General features: G+C 56.0%; 2 protein-coding genes across 2 annotated transcripts; one reads left to right on the top strand and one right to left on the bottom strand.

The window, feature by feature from the left end:
* Window positions 1-519: 519 nt before the first annotated feature.
* On the top strand, window positions 520-6,175 carry ABHD1 (abhydrolase domain containing 1). The gene is made up of 9 exons (XM_066612023.1): window positions 520-702; window positions 2,781-2,941; window positions 3,151-3,333; window positions 3,611-3,656; window positions 3,829-3,941; window positions 4,639-4,812; window positions 4,944-4,992; window positions 5,079-5,244; window positions 5,329-6,175. The coding sequence occupies exons 1-9, from the start codon at window positions 631-633 to the stop codon at window positions 5,556-5,558; spliced, it is 1,194 nt and encodes a 397-aa protein (XP_066468120.1). The 5' UTR covers window positions 520-630; the 3' UTR covers window positions 5,559-6,175.
* A 471-nt stretch (window positions 6,176-6,646) lies between these two features.
* PREB (prolactin regulatory element binding) lies at window positions 6,647-11,808 on the bottom strand. The gene is made up of 9 exons (XM_066612022.1): window positions 11,560-11,808; window positions 11,299-11,479; window positions 10,196-10,425; window positions 9,967-10,047; window positions 8,794-8,918; window positions 8,528-8,701; window positions 7,998-8,070; window positions 7,492-7,642; window positions 6,647-7,354 (listed from the first exon to the last, which is right to left on the bottom strand). The coding sequence occupies exons 1-9, from the start codon at window positions 11,689-11,691 to the stop codon at window positions 7,260-7,262; spliced, it is 1,242 nt and encodes a 413-aa protein (XP_066468119.1). The 5' UTR covers window positions 11,692-11,808; the 3' UTR covers window positions 6,647-7,259.
* Between the last annotated feature and the right edge of the window lie 335 nt (window positions 11,809-12,143).

Consider the following 12,143-nt stretch of genomic DNA (forward strand, 5'->3'; position numbering starts at 1 on the left):
AGAGACACTTTGCCAACAGTCTGAGGCTAAGAGGCAAAGAAGGAAGGCCCATAGCCAGGGAGACAGACCAGGGACAGACTGCACTTGCTCCCGGTGTGGAAGGGATTGTCACTCCCGGATTGGCCTTTTCAGCCACACTAGACGCTGTGCCAGAACCACCTTTCAGAGCGCGATACCATAGTCTTTCGAGACTGAAGGTTGCCAATACAATAATTAATTAAATAATTTTACCATATTTGGGGGGGGGGTGTCAAAAATGTACGGGCACTGGGTGTCAAATGACCGAGCTATGCCACTGATTGCAAAGAACTGAAACGTGGGGGCTTTTCTGCAAGTGGTGAATGTGGCTGGAGGGCAGCGAGAGAACGGAAAAAGCAAAGCTCCACCCCGCGGAAGCCTGGAACCGGGAGCGAATGGGAGTGGGGTGGAAGGGCATGCCCGTCCCAAAGATGGTCGCTGGAGGCGGGGCGCAGGCGACCTGCCCGTCACAAAGAGCGCGGCTTGGGTGGGTGGGGCTTGCGCCGTCCCGGCTGCCGGGTTCGCCTTGCTTGCTGCAGCACCATCTACTTGGCTTGAGCCTGGCTGGCTACGCGGGCGACAGTCGCAGGGACGGGCTGACGGAAGGAGAAGATGCTGGGCCTCTCGCTGTTGCTGGGCTTCAGCACCGCGCTGCTCGCCTACTACTGGGCGCGCGTCCCCAAGGTCAGCGCTGGGAGGCTTCGACGGGGCGGGCGGGTCTTTGGACGGGGCTACTCGGGAGGAAAGGTCTCTTTGCTCTGCGGGTTGAACGGAAAGGAATTCCTCTGACCCAGGCATGGAGCTCCTCCGGCCGCTTCAGGCAGGAGCCTTGGAAGATGAGAAGGGATCGGGCTGCACCCTAAATTCTCTCTCTCTTCCCCCCCCCCACGTCTTTTCTGCCGGTCGGGGTCTGTGCAGAGTTCCTCAGGCTGGCGACTGGACCCCACCACACGTGGCTGCTCTGGTTGAAGGACTGAGGCTGCAGTCCTATGCACACGTTCCTGGGAGTAAGCCCTATTGAACACAATGGGAGTTACTTCTGAGTAGACATTCATCGGATTGAGCCCTGAGCCACCTCACCTAGGCTCTGCTTCCTTGACGAAGGCTCAGCCTAGCATGTGACTTGGTGCTGCCTCTCTGCTGGCACAACAGACTGCTTCTACTTATTCTCGGTTTGTCCTGCACCCACTTGGCACCTGCTATGAAATGCCTGGGGTGTGTGTGTGTGTAAATTCTTTAAAAAACAAGCAATGGTGGAGTTTGGCAGAAAGCCTCGAAACTCTGCACATACTCAGAGGTCATATTTTTACTCAATCACCTTTTAAGGCTGATCTCTGCCTTAGGAAACAGGTTTTAGAGTTTTGGTTGGGTGTGGAGCAGAGCAGTAATTAACTGCAGATACTGGCTGCTTCTCACCTCCCACTGACCACTCCTGTTTACTCTTCCTGTAAACAATCTCTGGGTAGTGAAGCCTTGGTTCATCCTGGCAAAGGCCTACTACTGAACTGCTGCTCTACGAACTGTCACTTGTCTGGTCTGCTTTGAACTCCCTCTCCTCTCTGGAAGACACTGCTTCTTTGAAATCAGTGATGCCCAGATCGCTTGGTTTTTGGCCTGTACCTGACAAAAGCTCCATGGAAACAAGAGAATGCATGAAATGCACTGTTGCCACACTTGCCTGGGGCATTCTTATGCACACATGCACCTTGCAGTGGAGCCCACTCAGGCTACAGGTTAGCCAAAAGGTCGAAGGTTCAAGGGAAAGACTAGCTCAGTACTGGAGCAGAAGGTGCTGGGGTTCAGGCCCTAGCAACATTGCTGGGAATGGTATCTCCCTGCCTGCAACTCCAGAGGGCCTCTGCCAGTGCAGACCATACTGAGATAGGCAGCTCCACCAGTGTGTGTCTGATGTTATGGCTTTGCTTCTTTACAAGATTTCTGTGCTGCCTTTCAATCCCACTCAAGGTGGTTTGCAGAAGTAAAATTATCTATAAAACAATCCAGGAAAATGTTAGCAATATAAATGCAACCAGTCAGTAAAACACAAGGCAGAAAACCAGCAGCAGGTAGGGAAAAAAAGGCCAGCAAAAGAATCTTGCAGGAAACTGTATTACTCTGTTCCCAGGAAGGTGAGGGCCCACACGAACTGCTGCCAAGGGCCACGGATCCACCTCCAAGACAAGAGCCAGCAAGGCAACTTTGCAAGCTCAGTTGGAACCTCTTTAGGATATCTCATGAAGGGGCAGGAGTAGGGGCACAAGTAGCCAGACCAGGACCCTGATGGGGCTAGGGTAGTTATATGTGTGCATAGGCTGAGTTCTGAAAAACTCCAGAATTGCAGACCTACCAACAGCCCATTGGGCCCCTTTCTCGGAACCTGTGTGGTGCCTGTGGCTGTGATGATCCTCATGCAGTGATATGGTCCCGGGGTTGCTGAAGCAGGGCCTACATCCTGTGAACGATTCACCTTGACTGTCAGCCTCCCCTCCTGGTACTGGGTACTAGGCATGGCAAGTGGTTTCAGAAGCCCACAAATGACTAGTCAGCACACGTTTTCCTGGCCTGCCTGCTTTCCTGTAGATCTCTCTCAATAGCCTGAGGCACATGGATGCCCTGGAATATGAAAAAGATCCCAGCTTCCTTCCAGTTGCCAAATGCTTTTGAAGCACTTCCTGCTTGCCATGGGCATGCAGATGCAGGACTGGTCCTCTGCCTGCCTGCACTTTGCTAAGTCCCAGTGCTCCTGCTCTCTCCCTGTGCAGCGCCCTCTGCTGGTGGCTTGTCAGCCATTCCACTCTTTCCTGGAAAAGTATTGCCCCATTGTGAGCGAGACGTTCTACCCTACGCTGTGGTGCTTTGAGGGTCGGCTTCAGACGATCGTCCGTGTCTTCCTCCAGTCCCGCCCATGTATCTCCTACCACAGGTGGGTTTGAGGTGGAGAGTGGGAAGGGGGCTAACACCAGCCCAGGAAGCAGTTATTGGCCCTTCTCTAGGCTGCATAGCCATTCTTGAGTCAGGTGTTTGGTGGCTGTTTGGGAGGCGGGCACTGATGTCTCCTTTCCCCCCTGGTTCACCACAGTGAACTTCACAGTGCCACCACTCTCTGTCCTCACCCCTCCCTTCTCCATTCAGTCAGGTGCTGCGGACTGCAGATGGAGGGCAGCTGTTGCTGGATTGGGCTGATGAAGGTGGGAGTGTGTGCCACTCTGACCCAGAGAGCTGCCCCATTGTTCTCTTTCTGCCTGGCCTGACAGGCAACAGCCAAGAGACCTACATCTTGCACTTGGTACACAGCACCCAGCAGCAGGGCTACAGGTGAGAGAACAGTGATGGAGGGGGCTAGCCCTGGTACCCACAGACTGCTTCTGACCTGTCTGTCACTTCACAAATTTCCCATGTACCTGGGTGGGGGGAGGCAGGAGCCTCCTAGGCAGACTGGTCCACATTTAGCAAGTGGAGACTGCCTGAGGGGTGAAGATGAGCACTGGCCTTGATGGTGGGTACACCAGGGAAGATGCTCCTCTGGAAGGGAAGGATGGAGGGAGATGGGCCGTGGCATAGCTCATGTTCCTCCCTGCCCCCCTCTTTCTAGGGCTGTTGTGTTCAATAACCGGGGCTGCAAAGGAGAAGAATTGCTGGTGAGTAGCCCCCTTCCTCCCATGCAACTGTGCGAAGAGGTGGTGCTTTTTCAGATTCTGGGCCCAGTACAGTGTCTGCACTGGGCAACTGGGCTTGTGCTTCAGACTCATCAGGGCTTTTCCCAGGGAGAACTGCTCCTGGATGTCCCCACCCATGTTTTTCTCTTTTCAGACTCACAGGGCTTTCTGTGCCAACAGTACTGAAGACCTGGAGCTGGTCGTGAGCTCCATCAAGAGCCAGTTCCCTCGAGCACCACTGATGGCTGTTGGCGTCTCCCTGGGCGGGTGAGGTTCAGGCTGGGTAAAGATTTATGGGCAATGAGAGACAAGACAGGCTCTGTCAATGGGGGTGCCAAGCGAGGCATCTTCTAACTATACTTGTAGCAAAGCCACCCTGCCCATGCAAAATGTCCTTCTGCTGGTCTCCCTGACTGGCAGCCGCCCTCCCATGCTTCTCCCAGCACCTATTGCCTGTGATGCTTCGTGTCTGCCATGGATTGCCCCTTGGGTCATCTGCAGGCAAAAGGGACACTTCTATTACTGAGCAAGTCATAGCAAGTCACCTCCCTTGTGGGAGGTGAACACATAGCTCCTCCTGCCTATGGCCCAGCCAAGCTCCTGTGTTGACTTCTCAGGTAATACTCCCTGCCCTCATCTGTTGGAGGCTGGAATGGATGTGGAGGAGCTCCAGTTAGGAGGGAAAGCCTGGGAGGGGAGCTCAACTGTGCAATTAGAGGTGGTCTTCCGCTTGGAGTGATGATCAGATCATCACACATCAGGAAAAGGTCCCTCAGAGCAAACCAGCTGCTCCAATTTCATGACTGCTCTCGGCTACCAGGGGCCTTTTGTCTGGCTTCTGGGCCTTGGAATGGTGGTTGGGGACCAAGGAGTTCTAAAGGAAGAGGGTGACAGTGGTGTGAAATGGGCTTTCCAGCCAGGTCCACCCCTCTCCCCCAGCTGACCCTTTTCTTCCTCCTGGCAGGATGCTGGTGCTAAACTACCTTGGGCGAAAGGGCCAGGAAAGCGGCCTGGTGGCTGCCATGACATTCTCTGTGAGCTGGGACCCCTTTGAGACCACCTGCTCACTTGAGAGGCCCCTCAACCTGGTGCTCTTCAATCAGCGCCTCACAGCCAATTTGCGACAGCTCATCCAACGGTTTGTATATGGCGGGGTAGCCAGAAGGGTGACACAATGTTGGCTTGGGGCAATGTAAGATAGGCACCCCCCAGTTGCCCTCTTTTAAGACCCCATGAAATGCCCCCACTGACTTTCCACCCTGTCTCCAGGCACAAGAAGGTCATTGCTGAGAAGTTGGACGTGGAGCATGTCCTGAAGGTACCAGTACTGTCTCTCTCCCCCATTCCTTCTCCTGTGGTTTGCTCACACCACATTAATGCTTGTGTGCACCACCATCTATTCAGGCTCGAAGTATTCGGGAGTTTGATGAGCGCTACACAGCCGTTGCTTTTGGCTACAAGTCCTGCAATGAGTACTACGAGGCAGCCAGCCCCCGCTGGAAGGTATGGAGCATCCGTGTGCCAGTGCTGTGCCTCAACTCCTCTGATGACCCCTTCTCTCCGCAGCATGGTGAGGTCCATTCCTTCAGTCCCATCACAATGTACATTGCTCCCAGGGGAGCTTGTCCTGACTAGCCATTTGGCTTCCTTACAGCTTTCCCCATGGAGGCAGCCCGCTCTGTGCCTAATCTTGCCCTGCTGGTGACATCACGGGGTGGCCACATTGGCTTCCTAGAGGGCCTTCTCCCCCGCCACAGAAGCTACATGGACCGTGTCTTTGCCCAGTTCATGGATGCCGTCTTCAAGCACCAGGAGGAGCTGGAGGCTGCAGTGAGGGCAGCAGACAGAGGCAGAGAGGGGACAGGCCAGACTGTGTCTTCCTGAGTGTGGAGGGGGCCAGGCCCTTGCCAAAAGAGGACATGTTCTGTTGCTCCCCAAATGGTGCTGCTTATGGAGAAATTGAACACTTGGGCCAAGTTGGAGGAGAGGCAGCATCTTGCAATACAGACTTGTCTTTTCAGAAAAGTGAGTTAAGATTGTCCATTGTAAGCAAAAAAGGAGCTGCAGGTGCCACACATTGTCCCACCTCTCCCAAGAAAGGGGGGCCCTCTCCTGGGCCAATACTGCTTGTGCAGAAAAGCTGCTCCTGCCTCTCTCAAAGCAGTTGGCCAAACCCCCAGGGCCTTAGTCAGACTGCTCCTGCAAGTAAAGCAAGGGGGAGAAATGGTCTGTCCAGTTGACGCCATCTTCTCAAGCCCTACTTCATGGCTTGTCAAGCTATAGTGCAGGGAAAGCAGTGGAGGTGGAGCACCCCAGCCAAGCACTTGCTTGAAACCCAACACCACAGAAGCAAGGGAGGGCCTGCCTGGCACCCCTGACCAGGTGCAAGTGGGATCTCAAGCTTGGGGCAGTGTGCCCTGCAACTGAAATAAGGTACCAGCATTTTTCTTCTTCTCCTGAACAGGCTGCCCCCACAAGAATAAAAATGGCAGTACATTTGGCCCAGCTGGTGTAATGATGCCCTGGAAAAAAAACAGGCTGGGTATTTGCTCTAAAGACATCAGGCCCAGACCACCAAAGGGGGGAAGCAGCAGGGATGAGAATGAATTCCCTCCTTGTCCACATTGAGTAGGTCCAACCCCCCACTGCCCTCCTGCAGTGGAAACCTGAACTCCCAATAGTGCCCCTGAAGCATATCTGCCCTAGTAGGATGTTAAGGGCAGCACTGCTGTCCAGGCCCCTTCCCACCACTCAAGACTGAGACTGCCCCAGCTTCAGAGTCTACTCAAGGGGTAATGGGGAACAAGCTCAGAGGCTCCACCTTCACTATCCCCCCCTCCTACAAATGCATCCCATCCTACTCTTATCTCATCAGCCTCAGGAGGCCAATCACAATTTCCACTGGCACTTTGGAGCTGGTGGTAGGAATAGGCCTGCTTTTCACAGCTACAAAGGAAGAGTAGTGTCTTTGGAAGTAGTCAAGAATTTTTGGCAGGAACAGAGATGCCCGACAGCCCCTCTTGGGCTGTAGGGGGAAGAGTTACAAGCCCATGGGGGGGAAGCCTGTGAAGCCTTCAGAGCTGGATGGGTAAGCACATGTGCACTGGCCGTTCCTAGAATTCATTGGCCAGCTCCTGCAGCTTGATGGTGCTAGCCTTCCCCTGACACATCCATGCCTTTTTGTTCTATAGACAAGGGCTCCCCCTTTAGGGATGACTTGCAGTCAGGGGTACCCTCTTCCAGCATGAGAGAGAGGAAGAGGCACCCAACAAGGAGATCTTGCTCCATAGTCCTGTTTAATTGTTGCAGCAAGGCCATATCAGTGGGCTGCACCAGAGCTCTCCCACTAAGGGCAGAGGAGACTGGAATGTTGCAACGTAAGAGTCAAGGGCAGAGAAGGTGCAGCCTCCCCTCTTGCTAGGGAGCAGGGCAAGAAGGGTGTGAGTTCAGGTCCAGGACTTGATCCTTCCCCCAGGGCAGGCCCAGCCCACGCTGATAGGGGCCTGTTCTCTAGTCTCTGGGCCAGTGCAATCCTCAGAGGGAGCTCAGAGCGAAGGTCCAAACTTTCCTGGAGCCCAGTCAGGGTCAAAGGAAGCCTGGGAAAGACAGCTGCAGCAACAGCACTGCACCCACAGTTAGTCCAGCACAGAGGAGGAGCAGCAGCCAGACGGGGAAGCTCCCTGTGGAGAGAGTGCAGCTGTGTGAAAGCAAGCCCTGGTTGCATGCATTCTTCCACCCCGCTATGCTACAGGCCCACAATGGCCCCTGCATCCCCCAGACGCTTTCCCCAGCCCCCCTCCCTCGTCCTAGGACCTACGCCTGCAAGGGAGCTGGTGCACACGGCAGCGGCTGTCCACGGCTACACTCAGCAAGGCTGCCTCGTTGTTCTTCAGCAGTTCGGGGGTCTCCGGTAGGAAGGCCACAGCCGTGACCACAATGCCATGTGCCTCCCGCACGTAGTACAGCCTCTGTGGGGGTAGTAAAATATTTCAAGAGGAAACTGGCAATGGCAGCCCTATGAGAGCCTGGGGTGGAACCCACTACTTTTTACACCCAGCAGCACTCAGTCTCCAGCGTGTCTGCCCAGATAGCTCCCCCCAACCTCTCACCAGGCCTTAATTTGCCATTTCAGCTCCTGGCCAGCCCAGCCCCCACAATCCACCTCTGTCCTACTATAATGGGTTCAACTCCCCTATTCTCAAATGTAGCCAGCTCTCCTGGTGGCACAAAAAAAACCAAGAGCACAACATGGCTGTGACTGAGATTTGCCCTCTAGAAGCTGGTTGGCATAGCCTGGCTTTGGAGGGTATGGGAGACACATACCTGCAGAGAGAAGGCCACCAAGATGGCAACGGAGCCTGTCACTGTGCCTAGCCCCAGGAATGTGCCTGTGTCGCTGCAAGTAGAGACAAACAGCAGAGAGCTTTGACTCAGAGGGAATGCAGACTCCTTCTCAAGGACCATAGGAACTGCTTCTCGTTCAAGCATAGCACCTGCCTGCACACTGAAGGACCCAGGTTCAATCCCCAACAGCATCTCCAGACACGGCAGAGAAGAGTTCCTGTCTGCAATCCTGGAGAAATGCTGCCAGACTATTAATAACCCTGAACTGGGCAAGCTGAGACTGGGTCACAAGGCAGCTTTCTACATAGATGCTGAGCACGTGAGAACATGCGTGCAATAAGGCTACAATCTGCAGTTAGGGGTGGGCCACCACACCAGTCTTGCTGGAAATACAGTGTAACATTTTCCATGCCAGGGTCCTTTCCTGGCCTCCCACCACCACCACCAAGGAAGAACACAGAAAAAGGGTGAGGAAGAGTGTCCTCTCCTCTCCAACCCCCCCATCCTACCTGACAGAGAGGCAGGAGATGACTTCATTGCCACAGGGCCGGGTGATCAGAGGCAAGAAACTATGCCCATCCCACTTGGTGATGTAGCAGGGAGGCGGGCGCCGCTCTCGTTTGTAGGGAATCTGCACTGTGTAGAGCCGCAATGCTTTGACCTGGTCTTCCACCATCCCAAACCTGCACCAAAAGGGGATGGTGTCTGAGGAAGAGCCCCCAAGGGCAGAATATGTGTGCAGGGCCCAGATCACCCTCCCAGCCACTCCTATGACCTGCAGGCCTGGTAGCGATACACTTTATCTGGGATGCTGGGAAGGTTCTCATTCCACTGCAGTCCCGTCACCAGCTGGTCCTTCTGCCACACACAGCACTGGAAGTCCCGCCCAACTGTCACCACCTGTGCAATCACAAGACAGCAGTATTAAAAGCAATCTAGGGACCCTCAACCCCCAGCAGCCCTTACTCAGGAGGTGGGTGGGTGTTCTTACCCATTCCTACCTTCCCCAAAGTGACCCCCTTCCCCTAGCTTTGAAGGAGGGCAAAAATGTTGCAGTCAGTTCGTTGCCCACCTCCTACAGTTCTGCCTGCCTGGAAAGGTGGATACTGGAGTTCTAGACTGCCCAGCAGATACCTGTCAAATTTCTACAAGGGGATCTTCATTACCGCTTTGGTCTTAATGAAATATTTTTCACCAAGAAGGGTCACCCTCAGGGCTTCCAGGGCTAGAAAATGCCTAACTACCTGATCCTGGCGCCAAAGGATCTGAAATACTTTTCCAGTTCTAATATCAGCTGCTGGCATTAGAACAGGGGTCAACAACCTTTTTTCTTTAAAGGGGCCCAATGCTTGGCAGTGACAGCACCACTGTCTTGTGAACAGCTCTGTGTGAAATTCAACAGCTCACTCCAGGCACTTTAAATACCTAATCATTTGGCTTCCTTGGGATTCCCTTTCCCTTACTCCACAAAGCAAGGCCCAGAAACTGCTCTACACTGTAACAGAGAATCAAAAGGCTGACTCTAAGACCCAGCAACACTCACAGGGCACCTGCCTTGACCATGATTAGAAAGGTGCATCAAATTCCCAAGTGCCTCTTATTCTGCTCTCTTAAACAAGCTCTAGAAAGCAAATCATCATCTGGGCACCATCCATAGGGTGCTGGGCACTGTAGGGCCAACTGCACTTTTGATCATCCCCAGCGCATCCCATAAGGGGTGCACTTTGGCCTACCCTTTATGCATCTTATGAAGCATCTGCACCTAGGCTGGGTGGAGGCTTCACCGCAAAGCAGTTTGCTAGCAAAGTCACCACTAAGATCACCTTGACAGACAGGCTGAGCTCCCCTGAAGTTGAGATGTGACAAGATTCCCTCCCCCACCCATAAGCTCACAGCATTCCAGCATGATGGGCAAGTCTATGCTCCAAGGACAAGACAAGCCCTTTACCTTCTTATCAGGACTCAGAGCAATGTCCTCAATCTCCCCATTGTGAGCCTGGAACTCCAGAGTTTTCTTCATGCTAGGAAACTGCAGAAAGAAAGAGAGAGAGACACACACACACAGAGAGAGAGAATTAGGATGTGGCCCATCATGCAGGGAGAAGGGAAGGGACTTGGTGTTCTCTCATTCCCCACTATATGCCCCTGCCCGGCCTGCAGCATCACAGCCCTCGTACCTCCCACACACGCAGGAATCCGTCCACGCCACCTGTGGCCAGGAGGGTGTGGTCGTCACTGAAGCACACAGCTTTCTGCAGGGCATCAGGGCTGGTGTCCGTCTGGACGCAGTGGAGCGTCTCCACTGTCACTTCGCTGGCCTCCCTGCGTGTATCGCCACTGCTGCTGTCACCGCTTTTGGGAGGAGGAGCCTTGCGCCGCCGGGGGCCCTTCTCACCACCGCCACCACCTGTGAGTCCCATGAAACTGCTGGGGGAGCAAGCACCTCTGTCCTGCCAGCCCCAGACCCCTTGCCCTGTGGGTGGTGGAAGAGCAAGGGGGCCCGATGTGCCCAGGTGCCCCTCAGGGAGGAGGGGGGCATGGCAGATCCAAGGAGGGCCATGGGTATGTGCACCCCCAAAACTGACACCAGTGGGGAGCAGTTGGGAGCCAGGGGAATGCCCACTGGGCAGGGCATTGGTGACCAATGGAGCTGAATTAGAATGGGAGCCCAGGTTTACCCAGCAGGTAAATCTGGGCTCCAGTCCAGGTGGAAGCCCAGATCTACCCACCCAGTAAATGGCCAGAGGCTATAAGCTCAACCCAGGTCTACCCCGATCTAGGCTCTAAGTCCATACAAGAGCCCAGATCTACCTGCCCAGCAAACAGCCACGGGGACCATAAGTTCAACTAGGAGCCCAGGTCTACCTCACAGGTAGATCTGGGTTCCAAGTCTGGGTGGAAGCCCGGGTCTTTCTGTCCAGCAAACAGTCACAGCGGCTGTAAGCTCATTCAGGAGTGCAATCTGCCCCGCAGGCAGACGTGGGCTCCCAGTCCAGGCGAGAGCCCAGATCCACCTGCCCAACAAGCGGCCACGGAGAGCGCAAGCTCAAGCGGGAGCCCAGGTCCACCTCGCAGGCAGATGTGGGCTCCAGGTCGGGAAGGGAGCCCGGGCCTGCCCATCCAGACAACGGGCACAGAGGCGAAGCGCTCAGCTGGGAGCCAGGTGTACCCGGCAGGCAGACAGCCCTAGGAGGAAGGTCTGCCGGGCTCCGGAGAAGGAAGCGCGACTGCCGCAGGGGAAGGGCTGCGCAGGGGAAGGGGACGGCGCAGGGAGGCTCACCCGCTTTCTCGGGGGCGCCCGGGCGCAGGCGCAGGCGGAGAATGTGGCAGGCGGCGTCCTGCCCGGCGGCGACGAGGTCCCCGGCCAGCGCCAGGGTCATGGTGGCGCGCGTCTCCGTGTCGTGGGCGTGCAGCAGGGAGGCGGACAGGGCGCCCCCGCCCCACTCCAGGCGCAGGACGTGCTGCGGGGAGAAGGAGAGTCGCGGCGGGCCCAGGAGGAGGAGGCGCGACCCCCGCCCGCCCGGGCGCCCCCGCCGCTCACCAGGCCGTTGCGGACGCCCGTCTTGGCGGCACCGCCGCCCCCCGCCACCAGTGCCAGGCCGGCCTCGCGGTGCAGCTGCAGGGCGTAGAGCGGGAAGGGGGCGCGGTACAGCTCCGGCGGCCGGGGCGGCATCGTGGGCACAGCCGAGGGTCTCGCGCCACCACCACCTGTCCCTTCCTAGCAACACTCCGAGCTGAGCATGCGCAGTCCTTGGCACACGTCGACACTTAGAGCCCGGCCGGCCCGCGCGCCATCTTTGCCAAGGGCGGAAGCCGGGCAAGAGGCGTCACCCCGCGGAGAGCGCGGCTCTTGCCAGGAGGTGGGCGGAGCGCCCTCTGGGCATGCGCCGTCTGGCCAACGCACAGTGCGAAGCCTGGTGCAGACCCTCCGTCGGTACTGCCCACAGCCCCACTTGGGTGGGCTTGTCCTGATGAACAGCTCCGTTGCCTTCCTGAGCCAGACCCTCAGGCACCCCCACGTGGCCTTCCTGCACCGGCTCCATGGTACTTGTTTGGTTGCCCAACAGGAGCAATGCCTGGGAGAAGTCACTGCTGGACGGCACTCTGCAAGCCCCTCGTATCTTC

This window comes from Tiliqua scincoides, chromosome 1 (genome assembly GCF_035046505.1).
Source record: "Tiliqua scincoides isolate rTilSci1 chromosome 1, rTilSci1.hap2, whole genome shotgun sequence".
In the NCBI taxonomy this organism is placed as follows: domain Eukaryota; kingdom Metazoa; phylum Chordata; class Lepidosauria; order Squamata; family Scincidae; genus Tiliqua; species Tiliqua scincoides.

Bases quoted from the DNA above. Each gene is read 5' to 3' on its own strand.
- ABHD1 (XM_066612023.1), top strand. From the start codon at position 631: ATGCTGGGCCTCTCGCTGTTGCTGGGCTTCAGCACCGCGCTGCTCGCC. The intron at 703-2,780 runs GTCAGCGCTGGG...CTCCCTGTGCAG, and splicing joins ACTGGGCGCGCGTCCCCAAG to CGCCCTCTGCTGGTGGCTTG. The intron at 4,993-5,078 runs GTACCAGTACTG...CCATCTATTCAG, and splicing joins ACGTGGAGCATGTCCTGAAG to GCTCGAAGTATTCGGGAGTT.
- PREB (XM_066612022.1), bottom strand. From the start codon at position 11,691: ATGCCGCCCCGGCCGCCGGAGCTGTACCGCGCCCCCTTCCCGCTCTAC. The intron at 11,480-11,559 runs GTGAGCGGCGGG...TTCTCCCCGCAG, and splicing joins CGGGCGTCCGCAACGGCCTG to CACGTCCTGCGCCTGGAGTG. The intron at 8,702-8,793 runs GTCATAGGAGTG...CTTTTGGTGCAG, and splicing joins TATCGCTACCAGGCCTGCAG to GTTTGGGATGGTGGAAGACC.